Source organism: Coccinella septempunctata, chromosome 9 (genome assembly GCF_907165205.1).
Source record: "Coccinella septempunctata chromosome 9, icCocSept1.1, whole genome shotgun sequence".
Classification (NCBI taxonomy): Eukaryota; Metazoa; Arthropoda; class Insecta; order Coleoptera; family Coccinellidae; genus Coccinella; species Coccinella septempunctata.
This window is the reverse complement of record NC_058197.1, coordinates 12,524,109-12,542,656: the sequence shown is the minus strand read 5'-3', so window position 1 is coordinate 12,542,656 and position 18,548 is coordinate 12,524,109. Positions and strand designations below refer to the sequence as shown.

The 18,548-nt window shown below is 39.6% G+C and overlaps 2 protein-coding genes across 3 annotated transcripts in view; one reads left to right on the top strand and one right to left on the bottom strand.

Annotated features, from left to right (window-relative positions):
- The window catches only part of LOC123320510, a 72,120-nt gene that overhangs the window by 11,312 nt on the left and 42,260 nt on the right, over nucleotides 1–18,548 (top strand). For both annotated transcript variants that reach the window (XM_044907849.1, XM_044907848.1), the window contains exon 2: nucleotides 7,781–7,825. The gene's annotated coding sequence lies outside the window, so the exon portion shown is untranslated. The remainder of the gene's footprint in view (nucleotides 1–7,780; nucleotides 7,826–18,548) is intronic.
- LOC123320508 lies at nucleotides 8,316–15,982 on the bottom strand. Its single transcript, XM_044907847.1, has 8 exons — nucleotides 15,730–15,982; nucleotides 14,672–14,955; nucleotides 13,789–14,089; nucleotides 12,072–12,250; nucleotides 11,811–11,947; nucleotides 9,069–9,181; nucleotides 8,769–9,014; nucleotides 8,316–8,583 (listed from the first exon to the last, which is right to left on the bottom strand). The coding sequence occupies exons 1-8, from the start codon at nucleotides 15,782–15,784 to the stop codon at nucleotides 8,387–8,389; spliced, it is 1,512 nt and encodes a 503-aa protein (XP_044763782.1). The 5' UTR covers nucleotides 15,785–15,982; the 3' UTR covers nucleotides 8,316–8,386.

Sequence of the window (18,548 nt, the reverse complement as noted above, 5' to 3'; positions counted from 1 at the left end):
TCTAGGGGTTGTATCTCAGCCATCTTGGATATTTTATAAAGACAATTTTTGGTGAAACGACTTATTTTGATGAGTTTTACCTTCTGTAAAAAAAGCCTCACTTTTGAAAACGCACTGTATTCTAAAAGAACAAGTCTTCTAGTAATAAATCTCGAAATTTTTGAAAATGCAAAAAAAAGTATTAGAAAAAAGTTGTTTTTTGGTCTCAGGAATCTGTATAGAGTGAAAGATTCACTCTATACATCTAGAGAAGTGATTGAAACACCATTTACGAGTTGTATTTGGACATGCATCCCAACAGACGCAAAGCCAGATCCGAAAACATCCTTTCGGCATCGGGATCTGCCGAGCCCCAAATCAACTTTTCATATCCGATCCGAATCTCCGAAACTAATAAAAGGAATCCAGAAACATGTATAGCACTCTTCACCTTCGACGACCGCGTCGCAGAAGTTCCGAATAGATGCGGCTGCAGACCCTCTTTATCTCGTCTTATCCGGCCCGAAACTTCGGGAATCCCAAGCCGAGAAAGTTTCGTTTCAACTTTTTCCCAGTCCCGAGGATCCGTCGGGATTCTTGGGGCACTTTCGGATCACGGTTGATTGACGACTGCACTAGGGGGAATTCGAAATTCGTATTGTTCGAAATTTGGGGGCGTAATGAGGGGCTTGAACGGATGCTGCGGTTTTAATTGGGGTAAAATTGTAAGGAAAACGGTTTTCCCCGTATTTTTCGTCCGCAAACTCTTTTCTTCCGCTGTCGTCACTATGGTTTCGTCGCCAAGAAGTCATAAATCAACCATAAAACGTTTTGAAACCATTTGAACAAGGCTGAATTAAAAAAAGGGCCCTACCAACTGAGAGAACTAGGTACATCTCTATTTGAAAAATGCCACTGCTAAATTTTATTTGCTCATCGCTCTACCTCTGAAAAAATTGAATTAATTCATAATCAAGTCGTCACCTTTGATGCAACGTAACTCTTCAGCTGATCGTTTCCGCTCATGATTCCATCCAAATGAACTCTCCGTCTTATTTTGAGGTACCTACTGAACCCGTATCCGAATTTATTCCCATTAATCCTGGGACAAAGACAAGGATAATGACCAATCTTGTAATTGGTGGAAGTGTTCTTCTGGACGATACACACATTGAAGAGACAGTGTCCTATAAATATCTAAGGTATGAGATACATTTTCGAATCAGCACTACCAAGATGCTTGCCAGTGCAAACCTACATCGCAGAAACATTTACCATGCTTACAAAAAGCAATGTGAAGAAAATCCGAACAACACAGTACGCCATGGAAAGATCCATGTTGGGACTATCTTTGGAAGACAGGATGGCACTCTTAAGTGGAACTGACGACAAGAAAGATTATGGAATGGAGACCAAGACAAGTTTCAAATCGGAATTGAGGCCGCCCTGTATCCCGATGCAACGATTGGAGCCGCATTCATTCCTACTGGATGCAAGCTCCACAGAATAGAGACCTGTGGAAAAGCTCAAGGGAGGCGAATGTCCAGCAGTGGACTTTGACTGCTGGATACATTGAATGGACCTGCATATGGGACAAGGTCTTCTTGATATTTTCGTGATTGATTTCCCTATCAAGGATGACGATGTGAGATCATTAAATAAGCAGATAAACTTCGATTGTGTACTCCCTCTACCCTTTCTTTACCTCGATTCGGATTTAGCAACATTGGCTGATCTCGGGTGATCTGAACGGGGTTTGTATGATTTTTTTTCGATCAGTGACCACCCTCACGATCATCCCGATGAAATAATGACGAAACATCCGCACCTAATCTCAAAGTTGAAATCGTATCGCACTGTTTTACTTTTTCATCAATAGTTAGGGGCGTTATATACGCCAGGTACAATCGGAAAAGTAATTAGGGCGTAACAGGCGGAAGCGGATCTGCTATCGCGGGAAAACGTGAAATTTTAACGCGATCGAGAGACTCTGCGAACGGATCGTATCGCAAACTCGATTATGCCTGCACGCCAATTTTTGCCGGATTCAATCACGCGCCCGCGTTATCGAAATGAGGGTGGTAGACTGCGAACGGGCGTCGGCGGGCGCCCCTTGTTGCTCCTGGGAATTAGTCCCTCTGCCGATGCGCTTCTGGGAAATAACGTGGGCGGGTTGTAGAGATGTGGTCAGGAACAATTCGGGAAATTCGGTATGGAAGGGTGGTCAATATTTCCGCGATGAATTTGGAACGGATCCAGCTGGGGGATTAAAGCGACTTTTTTCGTGAAATACAGCATACACTCCTCTCTACATTGCATACATTTGACTCAACGTCCCTAGACCTTTCACAAACAAGTTCATGGCGCTGGGTAAGATCACCCAAAGCCAAAGCAATTGTTCGTTGGGACGCCCATATCGAATGGATACTATTGAGTATTATACAGGCGAGTGCGCCATCTGTCGTCAGCCTCTGTTTGCAGAACCCTGTCATATGTGTAGGAGCGCTGCGCTGGAGACTTGGAGAGTCGTCATATCACTCCTCCTCCAGTATCAACGAGTAAGAGAGCAGATGCAAGGGGAGCGCAAGATTCGCTGAAGAAAATGCGCCATTTCGAGAATAACGCCACCTTGGGGCTTCGTGTGGTTTAGCCCGTACCTGACTGATAAAATCATCAGTAAGGTCGACTCAGGTAATTTCTACATCAAACACACAATTGTGAACTAGAATACGTCACCGAAGGAATGCAGACCAAACAGGCCACAGGATTAGTTCTGATGGATATCGAGAGAGCTTTTGATAGAGTATGGCACGAAGGCCTAATCTACAAGATGAAAAAAGCAGGATATTCGACCAAGCTATGCAAGATTATGAGGAACTATATGAGGAATAGAAACTTTAATGTAAAGATAGATGGAGCAACCTCTCAAACCAGACAATTGGAAGCGGGAGTGCCTCAAGGATCGGTATTTGGACCTCTGCTTCACGTAATATATCCCGAAGAATGCTAGAAATATGCTCACCTTGTACGCAGATGACACAGGAATAGCGTTCAGACATCGACGCCCAGAGATCATACACCGGAGACTGCAGGAAGCCATAGATGAATTACTCAAATGGTGCATCAAATGGAAAATCCAAATCAATGGAAGAAAGACTCAAGCAATATTACTGCAAAAGAGAAGATTGAGGATGGAAGAAAACCTTGAAGTTGATGGAGAAGAGGTTGAATGGAAAAATGAAGCAACATACCTAGGAGTGACGCTTGACAGAGGACTTACATGGAAAAACCACATCAAATGTGCAGTTGCTAAAAAAAAGCCGCAATGAGTAAACTTTATCCACTCATAGGCAGAAGAAGCCATATGAATAAGAACATCAAGTTGACGATGATTAAAACTATTGCGCAACCAGAACTCACATATAGATCGGCGGCATGGGGCTTCGCAGCCAAGACCCACATCAAGAAAATACAGGGCACTGAGAATAAACTCCTTAGAATGGCGATGGACGTACCCTGGTTTGTTAGGAACAAACAAATCTACAAGGACTTGGAATGGGAACCAGTTACAGAATTTATGAAGAGAAAGGCGGAAAGGATATTCGACAAAGCCAAACAACATCCAAATGAGGAACTACGAAGATTAGTCGACTATGATCCAACAGAAGAAGCTAGAAGGTCAAAAACCTACCACCGAGAGATCAGTTAAAGATTTTAAGTAACCAAAGAAGAGCTTAACCTATAAAAGCTATAGCAGGATACAACTATCAACACGACTATGATCGTGTGAGAGTCCAGAAACCATAAGAGATTACAATACTGTATATTAGTGTTCTGTAGTTTAATCTGTGGCTTAGCTCAACAGTTGTGTTATATTCTTTCGATTATTTGATTTTTGGCAGATTTTATAGGGAAGAAGAGACGTTTAGAAAATCCGAAATCGAACTATTCCTTAAATATAGTCTTTGACTCGTACAAATATTTTAACAGTAGATTCTTGAGGTGAAAAGAAACTCTTTTTTCCTATACCATTTTTCCAATTCGACTCTGATAAAAAGATATGGTCATTTTAAGTTTTCATAATAAACTGTGCCACTCCTGGAAAAAAAATTACCTTCAGAACAACTAGCTAATATGTGACACTACACATATTTGGATCTTCTGAACAGAGTTGTATTCAGCCAAAGTACAAAATTTTTGAAACTTCCCAGGTGAATTTTTCTCTTTGGCTTGAAACTTTCCGGATTTTTTTGGCGCGAAACTTCCCAGGCGAATTCTTCTCTTTGGCTTGAAACTTCCCGGATTTTTTGTCTCGAAACTTCCCAGACAAAATTTTTTCCTTGGCTTGAAACTTTCCGGATTTTTTTTTTGGCTCGAAACTTCCCAGACGAAATTTTCTCTTTGGCTTGAAACTTTCTGGATTTTTTTTTTCGGCGCGAAACTTCCCAGACGAAATTTTCTCTTTGGCTTGAAACTTTCTGGATTTTTTTTTCGGTGCGAAACTTCCCAGACGAAATTTTCTCTTTGGCACAAAACTAATTTTATTATAACTCCCACTTTATGAGAGTATACCTATTTGTGAACCATTTAATACAGGTTCAAACCATTAAAGGCCAGATCAAGAAAAAATCTCATCTGGACAATGAAATATCAAATCCCGTCTCGAAAACCATACGATGTTCTTGAAAATCGGACAGGACAAGAGGAGACCCTGAAACGAAACCCTCTTGGGCATCCCCAGACATTCCTCCCTCTGTTTTATCATCCGATTGACGCAGCAAAATATCCACGAACACAATAGGAACAACTAAATCGGAATCGCGAAACAATAACCGACCTAAATCAAATTCCCATCCATTCCCCGTTCTTCCCAAAATCCGTTCGCCACCTTCTATCGACCGTTAATTACCCCGTATGTATCAAGGAGCGTGCCTTAGTCCTCCGGAGCCTCGGAGAGGGTTGCGATTTCGCCACACTGTGGGGTTTTCGAACATCGGTTACTTAACGTTTGATGCTTAAAATTCTGAAGTTGCCGCCGGATGGTTAGCGAGGGATTTGCGAAGGTGAAAATTGGAGGTCTGTGAATAATACTTGTGTAATTGCTGGCTTTTGATATCAACCCCCACTGCTTCTCAGTTAATTCAGAGCTTCTCTGGTGGTAAATGACGGAGTTATTCCGCAGTGCGGAGGTTCACTCTTTAGTGTGTAATTGTGAAACTGTTTCGTAACACATAGAGTTCAAGTTCTGGAACACCATACAATCTACCTTCTTGGAAATGGAAGAAATATTTCAGTTTTACACATATATTCTCATAGATGGATTTCAGTGTCCTTGAAATATTACTTTACGCTTTTTGTTTATGGGTACAACAATGTGGCAACATATAACTATTTAAGTATTTTTTTTTCTATTCAAGAAAGACTATCAATGCAAAATTATTCGTGTAAAAATGAACAAGAGCTTTATAAATCTACATCTTAGTAGTCTAGAATGATTGTTGTTGTGAATATAGCTCAACGAAATGTAGAGTCCTAATCTACATCCACCCCAAAATTCCGAATGAGCTTCCTTATTTCTAAAGAGCCTTCTTCCTGATGAGCCTGGTCATTCCAAATGAGCAATCTTTTCCAAATAATCTCCCCCATTCAAATGAGCTCCCTCATTGCAAATAAACCTCCTCATTCCAAAAGAGCTTTCCTTTACCAAATGAGCTACTTGCATCGAAATGGATCTCCTACTTTCAAATCAACCTCCTCCTTCTGAATAGGCCACCTTCCTCCAAATGAGCTTCCTCATTCCTTAGGAGCCTTCTCACTCCTAATGAGCCTTCTCATTAACAATAAGACCATTCATTTCAAATGAGCTCCTTCATTGCGAATGATTCTCTCGATTGCTAATAATCCTCCTTATTTCTTTTTTTCTTAAATAAGCCTCCTTCCTTGTTTGAAATGAGCCAATATCATCATGAAAATGAGTCGTTTCTTTTCAGCTGAGCCTCTTCCTTTGAAATGTTCCACCTCCCTTTCAAATGAGCCTTCACATTCCAGATAAGCCCTCTCGTTACAAATAGGCCCCCACTTTGTAAATAAGCCTCCTCGTTCCATTTCAGTCTTTTCATTGCAAATCGCCTTCCTCATTACAAATGAGCAATCTGATTCCAAATGAGCCCCCTCATTGCTTATAATCCCAATATTTCAAATTCCTCTACTTCTGTCAAATGAGCCTCTTCATTTGAAATGGCTTTTCTTTGCAAATGAGTCTCGTCGTTCAAAAGAAGCCCCACCGTTGCTCATTCCAAATGGTTCTACTGATTGCTGATATTCCTTCTTCTTTGAATGAGCTTCTTTTCTGTGAATATTTCACCTTCCTTTCAAATGAGTCTCAACTTTCCAAATAAGCCTTCACATTCCAGATAATCTCTCTCGTTACAAATAGGCCCCCTCCTTGTAAATCAGTCTCCTCGTTTCATTGCAGTTTTTTCATTGCAAACCGCCTTTCTAGTTACAAATGAGCAATCTGATTCCAAATGAGCATTCTCACTGCTTATAATCTTGCTCTATTTCAAATTCCTTTACCTCTGTCGAATGAGCCTCTTCATTTAAAATGACTTTTCTTCGCAAATGAGTCGTTCAGAAAGAGCCCCATCGTTGCTCCAATTCCTCTACGTTCCAAATGAGCCTACTCATTTCAAATGATTCTCCTGATTGCTAATAATCCTCCTTATTTCTTCTTTTTTGAATGAGCCTCCTTGTTTGAAATGAGCCAACACCATCCAAATGAGTCTTCTCTTTTCTAATGAGCCTCTTCACCTTCCTTCCGAATGAGTCTCAAATTTCAAATGAGCCTTCACAGTCCAAATAATCCCTCTCGTTACAAAAAGGCCCCTTCCTTGTAAATAAGCCTCCTCGTTCCAATTCAGTATTTTCATTGCAAATCGCCTTCATCGTTACAAATGAGCATTCTGATTCCAAATGAGTTTCCTCATTGCTCATAATCACCTTTATTTCAAATTACTATACTTCTTTCGAATGAGCCATTCATTGCAAACATTCAGAAAGAGCCCTGCCGTTGCTTCAATTCCTTATGAGCCTCAACTTTTCAAATGAGCCTTCTCTACTATGATACGATCCATAAAATATCCTCTAGGAATTAGATTTTAACCATTCCGTTTGGAACAAAAAAAGATTGAAATTCTTCATTAAATCTCATATTTTCCATGAGACCTACGCTTCGCGAATTTTTTCGTTATATCTGTCGAATCCACTTCCGGGAAAAACTGCCTTTCATTAAGGAACTGCATTGATTCATTCGGCACAATTCATTATCCCCTAATCTCTCGGATATTCAGCGAGTACTTAAGACGTCTTTCCGTCGTGCCAGAGTGCTAGGATACGATAATAATTTCCCTACGATTCCGGAAACCGTTCTTCATTCCGAATTGTTAATTCTGATTAATAACCTTGCGAATTCTGATTTTAACCCGTAAGCTCCCTCCACTCCCGCCAGATTGGATCGAACTAAGAGGTTTAACTGCACGAGAAACAATAGGAACGCTAAGTGTGGCTGAATCGATTGCTTCAAGGTGCCGGGGCAATGAAGTGGTTTTAGCACCCCGTCGTGAATTTTTTTCACCTTGGCGTAACTGGGATGTTATGAGTAAGGAAGGTGTTTATGGAATGTGAAAATCAATAATTCATGTAGAATGAGGACCAAATTGTTTTGATTTTACTCTCACATATCTTTGCAACAATAGGCTCATTTCTCGAGAGGATTTTGTGTTTTATATTTAAATTTTTGCAGGTGATGGAAGAGGAAATCGACTTGGGGCCGATCTTCAGCTTTGAGGTAAGTCTAGAACATCATTATTTCAACGTTTTTGATTGAATCCACCTCAGTTCGAAAGAAACGAGTCAAGAGTAGTAGTATAGCAAAGAGAGTTCTGCCTCACTTCTTGGCATAAACTCCCAATTTGAATCTTGACTCCGCGATCGGTTATGCCAGTGAGGGAGAACTCTCTGTGATATACTACTGTCAAGTAATTGAACGTTTGGGTTGTTACTCAGACGGCTTAGTTTAGAGTCAGAATGAAGGAGATTCCACAAGTAGAGAAGTCATCATGTTTCCAAAATGCATTAGAGAAAATTGTACGTACAAAGCAAGAGCCCATTTAAGATTTTTGATATTTTAATTTTCATCCCAGGTCGCCAGGATTCTCAGAGATTCTTTTATGATGTAGAGAAATTGAAAATGATGCTTTTAATTTCTAGTGAACAGATAAAAACTGAACAAACTAAATATCGTGATCACCGAGACGAGAGCCATTTAAATAAAAATATAAATCTTCAAAAATATATTTCTTCTTTATATCCAATAACGTACAATGAATGGGATATTTCGCCAGAGGATTCAAACCTTTTCTGGCCCGTTCACGAACTTTGCTTCCTCCGGAAGCGTAGGTTTCTCGGATTCCTGCAAGCCGAACTTTTGTATTAAATAGTGTAACATCCCGGAGGATGCGATGAGCAGCGAAAAAATCTGGAACGTGCTCCTGGGTCCAGCGTAACGATAGAGAATTCCACCGAGCAAACTTCCTACGGCGTACCCTGCAAAAAACTTGGGATTATTCTAGGGAAAAGTTGGAGAGTCCCGAAGAAGCCATTCTTCAACCACCCCGATGAAATGAATCGTAGATCTGCGATTATTCTTTTACTTTGAACAGTTTTTGTCATATGAGATTGTCGGACAGAACTCGATAAAAGGAACCTGTAAATGCTCTGTTGATACTCACCCAAACCATCGTCGAGGCCAGCTGCAATACCCTGCATGGTCGCAGAAGCACCAGGAGGCGCGATCTCATTCGCATAGGCGACAATGGTGATGTAGGTCAGGGCGAATGTAGGTCCTTGAAGGACGAACTCGATGGCTACGATAGTCCACGGTGTTGGCACGATTGAGATCAGGAATAAACGGAGGGAGTAGAATAAGAAGCAGAAACTGAAGCACCTCACGTGACCCAGCTTCTTCAGTATATTATCTGTGGGAAGAAAACATGAGTCTTTGTAGTTTGTTCGAATTTTAACATTGATACCTCCTATGTGAAAGAAGAGGATCGAGCCTCCGAAGGTTCCAGCTGCCACCACGGCTCCTTCTAGTAGTTTGACGTTTTCGGTGCCGTATGTTTTGGCAATGTCTTCTATGTACCTAGGGCAAAGTCTGGTTTTATTCTATGAGCCGGAGGAGACAAAAGGAGCTTCATAAAATTATTTATGCATATAAGTAGCCTTCTAGCCTTAGACCTATCTTTTCCAGTTTCTAGGAGGTTAAACAGGGTTTGCTTTGCACTGCGATCTTGAGAACTATTGTTTCCCCCAACAGAGCTGTTCGCCTTCCAGTTCCAGATATATAATCTGGGATGGTTTCGAGAAGGTTACTTCCTCGCTCCTGCAAGTTCCTAGTCCAGATCATTTTTTCGTTGGACATCAAGGTTGAGGCATTCTATCACCAGGTGATCTGGTGTTTCATCCTCCTCCTCACAGAATCTGTACTCGTCAGTTTCTGCTAGACCCATTCTCATAAGTTGTTTCCTGACAAGACCCTGTCCTGACAGGAATCCAGTATGGATGTGTAGGATAAGTGTTAAAGTTCTCAAGCAACTTTTTGGATTGTTCCAGTCTTAAAAGATTGCTACAGAGTTTTTTGCTACTCTTGAAACTCTTTCTTGACATTCTCCTTAAGCAGATAAAGGAACCCGGCCAATGAAAGGAGTTTGTACTCCTTTCCTCTTCGTTTCCTTTAATTCTCGAGTGACTGGGAACCCAGGCTGAGCAGACCTTGCCATTTCTGCCTGATTCGTTGAGTTTCCTTCGGTACTCTCATATCACCTTAGAGCTCAATACTTTGATCACAGCCTGACTGTGAGAATAAATAGCTATTTCATATTTCTTTCTGGGTTTATTTTCACAGGTCTTTAGATCGCAGATATTACTGCCTGAAAGACGCTTGGATAGTGGTGTAGCGATAGTGAACATCTGGTGCCAGTCCCTATTATCCTGCGCCAGTCCCTGTTTTCGAATTTCTTTTGAGGATTTGGGAGTATGTTCCCTTTTCCAATCTTCCTTTTCACTTAGCAGCGTAGTGAATGTTTTCCCGATACCTGTTTCATCTCAGAAGCTCAGGCACTCTGATTCCTTCTTCTCAGATCACCCGATCTTCCCTGGATATTGTTAGGATGGCTTTCAGGAGCTAATCATTCTAACAGAAGGTGCGAAAATTAGGTTTTCAGGATCTATAGAGTGATGTGAAGATATATATGGTCTTTCATCTGAAGGTTATGCCCATAGCATACGATGTATTAGTAGTCAAACAAAATGAACTCTCATGTTGGTATACGACATACCAACAACATGCAACTGCTGGCCCTATTGTATCACATCGACTGAAAAGTTCCGGATCTGGTCCCCATGTTACTCCACAGATAAAGAATCATTATTATTTTTAGGAAGTACCATACTTCAAATGAAATCCTTCGGAATTTCATGACATTTCAACCATTTGTTCAGAAGTTATAGCTCTTCAAGTGACGCTACTTTTGAGAGTTTCAAAGCAATCGAAAACAAGACTTTCATGTGTTGTTTAAACGGAAAAAATACCGTCGATGCGAAAGCATGGCTTCATAAGCATCATTCGGACACTTCTCCAGGAAAATCACCACCATCGATTAGTATGCAGAGTTTGAACGTGGTCTTGCAACCAACGAACATGCACCAGGCTCTGGGAACGCCAAAAGTTGGTTACACTGGAGGCCATCAGAGCACAAAATCCTATTGTCCAATTGTATAGTGAAGTTAGAAAAGTTAACTGGCACTGGATCGTGTAGCATTTCTTTTCGAATGAACATTTGTCCATGAGAAAGCTGTTTTCAAAATGGGTGTCATGTTTGTTGACAGTTCAACGAAAAGAACCACGTTTCGATGATTCCTGAACCTTTTGCAGCTGTTTTCTTGGATTTTTTGTTGGTGTTATACAATGGATGAAGCATGGATCCACCACTACACTCCAGAGTTAAATCGGCAGTCAGGTTAGGTTATATAAAAGGTTAGGTTATATAAAAGGTTAGGTTAGGTGCCAGTCGACTGGCTGGTTAGGTTACTCTCTAATCTTTGCTGGCAAGGTTATGAAATCCTTATTTTGGAATGTGCACGGAATTTAGTTCATCGACTTCCTTCAAAAAGGCAAGGCCGTAAAAAGCGAATGTGATATATCATTATTGATGCGCTTGAAAGAAAAAATCTCCATTAAACAACCACAAATGACAAAGAAAAATAGCTCTTTCACCAAAACAATACAACGAGTCACAAATCTTTGGCTACCATAGCCAAATTGCAACAAATGAGCTTTGAATTGGTTCCGCATCCACTTAATTCTCCAGGTTTAGCCCCAAGCGACTGCTATCTGCGTCCGCAAACCTGAAAAAATGCTTACAGGAAAATTATTTGGCATTGGCTTGAATGGAGAGGCGATAGACGAAAGTGAAACTGATTTTGACGCAAAAAATGATGAGTGTTTTCTTTGACCGGGAACTTTTCAGCCGATGTTTTGGAAGATTGTAGATGACATGAACTTCTCTCACCCTCTCTTTCTGTCACAGAGCTGTGGTTCTGCGGAATCTTATGTTTTCGGAAATATTCGAACTTTCATCACAATTTTTAGAACCACCTTGTATAACGAATTCATCCGCAACATTCCGCAGAGCAGCGGAAAACAACCAGATACCCATTCGAACGCAACAAAAGTCCATTTCGGCGATATTCATCAAGTAAAAAGCGCTCACCAGAACAAAAAATAGGTCAGGAAGCCGTCGGCCGCTCCAATCAACACCGTGAAAACAAGAAATGTACGGACGGCTTTGTTTCCCATCAAACGGCCCAGATCCCTCCAAATGCTATCCGGGCCCGGCATCGGGGGCAGCTGAAAAAAGGACGGCGATTTTCATTTCATGCTCCGAATAACAATCGTATCCAATTACGCGGAATCGTTTGAATATAAATACCGAAATTAAGCCGGGAAAATATCCCTTTTTCCCGATACTTACGTCCAATTTGGCGCAGGAGAGGAGGTCGAGTATGACGAATAGCAACATCGCACCTGTTGCTATGCCGAAAAAGTTCTCCCCCATGGAAAAATAATCTATGGCGTAGCCGGTTAGGAGGGCCGTCGTGCCGTATCCCACAGCTCCCCAGGATCTCTGTTTTCCATAGTCGTATTTTTGACCTGCGAAAATGCGTAGAAAGAGCGTTATCTGAAATATGCAAATCGATGACTCCTAGAACAAGAAATCTTCTTTGAGAGAGTTAAGTGTGACATATCGCACCAGCTGTATGTAAATAGTGAGTTTTATATGGTGAATTTTCATAACCTGATGACAGAACTCGTCAAAATGAAGCGTTTCTCAAGAAATCAACTGAATAAAACTTTCAAGATCATAAAATACATCCTGATACCACGGGAATATATAAAATACAGAGAAACATTACATATTGTGATGATTGGATGCATGACGATTCGAATTCATCTTTCTCTTCCAACATGTTTTTTTTTATTTTGATGTATTTTTTGCTTTCTTGTTTTAATTTCTTCTTAAGTTCCAATTTTTCTCGTTCCAAAAGTATAGTTTTCAAAGCAGCTCATTTCTTTCACAGCAAAACTCCTTGTATTACTCTGGATATTAACGTCTCGTTCTTTCCAGTTGTATGTTTTTCGTATTTTCAGTCTAAATCTTCATATTTACTACGTGAATTTTTTCTCTTCTTCCTTTATATTTTTTTAAGTTTCATATTCTTCTCGTGCTTCCTCATATTTGTTTTCGGTAACATTGAATAAATTCTTAACATTCTCCAATTCTTCTTCTACATCCTTTTCTTATCACTTTGTAAACTACTATTACACCCCTCTAATAGTTCAACTTTTGCTGTAATTTTCCAGTTAATTTTCGCTAAAGTTTTCATATTTTTCTCCATTTACACGTTGTCAATGAAGCTTTTTCTCTCTCAGCGTCGCTCAAACTCTTTAGTTTTTAAAAATAAGTTAGTTTAGTTTTTCCTGTAAAATGGCAATTTCCGATATTTGCTCCTCCAAGTTTTCATTCTCATCCATTCATTCATTCATTGCTGTATCCCGTTACCGGGAATTGATCTACAAAAAGACATAAAAAAGAACAGACTTATAATTTCTTGGGGCTAATTGCGACTGTGTGCTCTCCTGTGACTGAAGAGACCCAACCGTGACCTACAGATCCTTCCACACTCCAGGCATGGATAGTGGCCCTCGTTACTTGAGTCTCAATTGTTGTACAACTCGCGCGGAAACATTGATCAGACTCGAAGTGAGTCACTATTAGATTGGTGTGCGCACAGTCTAAAGGTGCCTACAGAGTACTCCGACGAGACGTGGGACCACCTTATAATGCGCATGATTCAAAAATCTATCATGAGGTTTTGCGCGCATTCCCAACCACGTCAGGACGATTTGGATGCTAGCGCATAAAACCCTATGTTACATCTTCGATTCATGCGCATTATGGCATGGTCCCACGTCACGTCAGTGTAATCTGTAGGCTCCTTTACTCAGCTTTAAATTAGGCTCTGTCGAACCTGTATAACCGATTTGTGGTTCATTCTGATGAGTTCTGTTTTCTGAATATCACCTTAAAGCATTCTGTAGCTTGTATACTTCAATGCTACGTCTTTCCATTTATCTTCGTCATAGATCGATTTTGGTATTCTGGATCAAGTTAAATTCAGTTTACTCACCAATAACGTCGAAACATATGGCGTCGCTAACACTGTTGACTACGTTGAAAGCAATGGTTCCGATAGACATTAGTATCACAAAAATCCAGAATGAAGAAGAAGTCAACATGATATGATCCGGTACTTCGTTTCTGTTTTCACATTTAAGTGTATAGGTGGTATTGCGTTCAGGAATCTTTCCATCTTTGACGCATAAGGAAAAATTGTGTTTCTCCACTGATGTGAGGATCACTCGGTAATATTGGATGGGCAGAATTGGTTCTGTCAGACATTTCAATTCTGGTGAACTGGAGTCGGTTATCTGGAAAAAACGAATCAATTCAGTAAAGCAATAAATTGACTCGTTCCAATATTTTTGTTGGAATGATGGCTACAAGAATAAAGACGAATAAAATTCGAGAGTGGAAATTTTTGATAGTTTAACGTTCTTTCTTCCTGAGTGCATTAATTTATTGCAACGAACTCTCGATGCAAGTTCAGAACATTCAAGAATAAGTAATTGAAACCACGAATACACACAGTTCAAAGGCTCCCCTCCAAGGTTTACACCTAGTCGCAGAGCGTCAATTATAATTTAATGCCCCATTAAAATTTTAATCCTCATGTATATGTTTAGTGAAGGATCAAATTTGAATTAAGTAGACTATTACATTATGATTGACATTCCTGCAACTGAGTGTTAAGCTTTCTAATGAAGTCGTAATCGGAAATATGTCAAAGGAAATAAATCAATCACAAAAAGTCACAAAACAGTGACTTTATAGGGACTTGGTGTATGAGTGCGGCAAACTTGACCAGCTGACACTAACACCCTATATTTGGAAAAAGGCATCGATTCTACTGATGGATAATGGATTAAATACAAAAATCAATTACCACTGACTATGTTTTCACAAGGTTCGATAATCTCCCCGACCGGGAGTTCGTAATTGATAGTTTCCCTGTTCGGGATAAACGTCATGCAGCCATAACAAGCGGCCATGGTCATAATCAGTCCGACGAAGATCGTTTTTCTGTAGTCCCTGTGCAAGTCCACCACCATGCCGAACAGGGGTTTGGCCACTAGGTAAACGAAGGGAAGGACACCTGTGACGGTTCCCATGATTACCGAGGAGATGCCGAGATTCTTTCCGAAAACTTGTAGCTGCGGTAGAACTGGACCAAGTGCTAGATTCAAAAATAAAAATGAAAATATTGAAGAGACAAAAACTAACACAGACGTTCGTTGGGAAAAGAAAAAAGGTTAACGATCGATAGAAGACACCATCAACATTTTTTTTTCATTGCTCTCCCACTGCCATAGAACGTCTGCTCAATTTTGAGTATTGAATATTGCTTTTTATGTGCTATCTAAGCAGAAACTGCTACAAAAAATCCAATATGAAAGACTCCCATTATTTTTCGACAAGGAATCACCCCTTAAATTTTTTACAGATTTTACAATCTGTATGCCACATTGTGTCAACAAAAGAACCTACAAATGTTTAACAATGAAATATTTCTGAAACATTAGCTAGGTATTAATACGAAATGGGTAATTAAATACCTATCGAGCTAAATAAATATTTTGCTACAATGGGAGCTGTGAATACGTCAGTTTCACTTGATACATTTATTTACTTGTTTATCTTCTATTATTAGTGCTCCGTTTCGATGTGATAGTCCTAACAGAACTATTTCCGCCCGTAAAAAGTTTTTAGTATTTGTCTACGGTATTTCCGAAAACAAATTAATGACAATATTTTTTTCACTGTTTGTTGAATGTGCCAAAATTTTTTGAGATCCGTTTTTTCGAAAATAAATTTGGAAGATTTCTGGTAGATTGATCGAATCTTCATTCCTGTATTGTTTTGATTCATTACATGAATGTGTTCATAAATTTCGATCTAATTATGACTAGAAGTAGGACGAATATACCTCATTATTTTATTTCTAGCTCACCTGCCATGAAAAAGAAGAAATGCGCTTTTATCGGCAACAACTCTTTAACTATCATTTTTTATCACAGTGTTTATCACCTGAATGCAGTCGAACGAAAGGTAGGACAGAAGTCCAATTTCACACTGCCGATTAAAAATAGCGAGTAGATTGAATGTATATCGGTGTCGCTTTTAATCGCGAGATAAGCATTAATTCTTTCGGATCCCATTATCATTCAAACAAATCCATGTTCAAATTTCGTGTTATAATTATAAGAATTGCATTCCACGCTATGAAAACAGTCGAGAGTGAAAGGTCGACCAGACTAGACTATGCCTTGTTTGAATATCCTCAAAATCCATTTATTCGGTAATGGTATACTGTGGTTCAAGGTGAATTGACTGTTTTGGAGAACAGAACAAAAATCTTGAATAATATAAATAAACAATCGGTCTTGTATCATAGATTGTTGCGTATTTTTCATGATTGGAATGTTATTAGATTCTCCAAAAGTTAAAATATGCTGGGATTGTTGGTGGTTTCCCCCTATAATAGGGAATACTCCTTCTGACGAAAATGATGTATTTTTTATGAAATATCTTCGAAACGTCACATTTTGAATTAACCATTTCAACCGTTTCCCAAAACAAATTATTTTAAGCAATTAAAAATGAAAAATAAAAATGGGCATTAAAAATTTAAAGGCGGAAATATGCCTTGATAATAAAGGGCAACAAATACATTATCTTGATTAGATAGACAAAGATGGAATGCCGATTGCAGTTGAGGTTCGCCAGTAAGTACGCGCCTGTAAATAAACAGCTGTTATTTTATAAACAAGCTGATCGGGCTTTTTATTTTCTAGTAGGCGCTGTTGTCAAATCGTAAACTTGAAACCAAGCGATTTAAATTTTAAAACCCCATATTTGAAGAATGATTTTGAATAGTTTCTGCGGTGCATTTGAAAAAATCTTGAATGTAACTCATAATTATTCAGTTTAAAGTTGCATATGCAGTGATAACCCAAATTGAGGAGGATTTCCTATTGCAGGGGGTAGAAATAGCCACCCTGTAAATTTGTTTCGCAAGAAAATTGACGCGTTCAAATATTTTAACAGTATATTCTTTAGGTCAAAAGAAACACTTCTTTCCTTTAGAATTTTTTTCGAATCGGTTCGGTTTAAAAGATACAGGCTGTTGAAAAACCATAACTCACAGACGGTTTTATGGAATGAAATGAATTTCGCAATATAGTCTTTCATTTATTTGATGAATTTCTTTCAAACACAAGATATCATCCTCGTCTTCCATTTTTCTCATTATGCCCATTACGTATAATAAAAATAGCAAAAATTCAAAGAACCCAATTTCCTCACTATGACAGCTCAGTGTTAGCTGGGTCAGCTAGACATTTAATAAAACCTTCTGGTTAATGTTGACTAATAAATTTGGCACCTGCCTCAGCAAACGGTTTAATCATTCGCTGTGATGTAATGAGTTGCTCTGAACTGTTCGAAACTGAACTTGTAGATGTGAAGGCGGCAGTAGCCTGAGGGGGTCTTAAATTATCTGGTGTTGGGGTGTGTTGGTTTGGAGTTCTTCAAGCTGCTTAGTGAAGTTCCACTAGACGGTGAAGATGGAGAATATCCCAAGTTGTATTCGGTTTCAGACACGTTCATATTATTATGATCTTCATCAGAGTTCACTCTGGAAATGGACCAGATGTATCAGTGCCAGATTTGTCAGAATAAAATCTCATTTAATGATGTCAAGGCATGAAGACTTGTGGAAAACGGTCAGGCCATCTCCCCTCAAATAGAATTATGTATAGTCAGATCATGGGTGCTTGAATATTCTTCGATTACCAAAAAAAATAATAGGATTTTGACTAACTGTAGCCCAGTTGTACGAAAGTCCGTTAAAATTTAATGGTCCGTTAAAATTTAATGGTCCGTTAAAATTTAATGGTCCATTAAAATTTTGATACTCCAAGAATTACTTGAAAAATTACAGGTTGAAGTGAAGTGTACTGTTTTTAGACTGGGTCTCTACGATGGTAGATCTATCGACGAGGTGAATCGTTTGACCTGTTAGTACCTACTCAAAAAAGGACAATATCCTCAGCCCTTGATGGAGTTTTTAGATTCAATAGAATTTTTTTAGTCCTTTAGTCCCACACCGCAAACAACTCATGATAATGGTTGAACTCTGGTTCGAATCTCCTCTGAAGACACCTCAACGTTATCTCCCTCGTCCAATTCCGACAAATTAATTCTCGCAGAGGGTGAGGAGTAGGGCAGGTGGACAAAGCGAGGAGGGATTCTGCCCGTATCACAATCAAATTGAAGAAGTCTTCTTGTCGCATTAGCAAGGGAGACAAGGCGTAACAAGGGTGCTAAAAGGCAAGCACAAAGGTTTCAAGAGACCACGGGGATACGGTGAGGCGTGGGAGGACCTTTCATCATGGGACTAATTACAATCCGAGAATCAAGCGACGGAAGAACGATATCCTCTCGGATTGCTGGGAAGAAAGTGAACAGGGGGGGTTTTGACGAGGACTGTCGCGATGTGGAGATTGTCTTAATACGGCGGTAATTTGGGGAAATAAGTGGTGGATTCCAGTTCCTTTCGGGGATTATCGAGTAAGGAAACGGGAGCGACTCCAGGCTGGAATAAGATTCGCAGAGGGTTTCACTCAATTTCCAAAACGAATTCACTGAAAATTTTCCTTTTCTGAATATATTGGAGAATTATCAATGGTGAGGCATTTTATTGACAGAAGATAGAAGTCGCCAAAACAAGTCATTTCACCAAAAATTGTCCATATAAAATATTCAAGA

What these genes read in the sequence shown, in the direction of transcription:
- LOC123320508 (XM_044907847.1), bottom strand. Translation starts at nt 15,784, where the DNA reads ATGATAGTTAAAGAGTTGTTGCCGATAAAAGCGCATTTCTTCTTTTTC. An exon ending in CATATGTTTCGACGTTATTG is followed by an intron (nt 12,251 to 13,788) that starts GTGAGTAAACTG and finishes GCATTTTCGCAG; the next exon opens with GTCAAAAATACGACTATGGA. An exon ending in CTGACCTATTTTTTGTTCTG is followed by an intron (nt 9,182 to 11,810) that starts GTGAGCGCTTTT and finishes ACTTTGCCCTAG; the next exon opens with GTACATAGAAGACATTGCCA.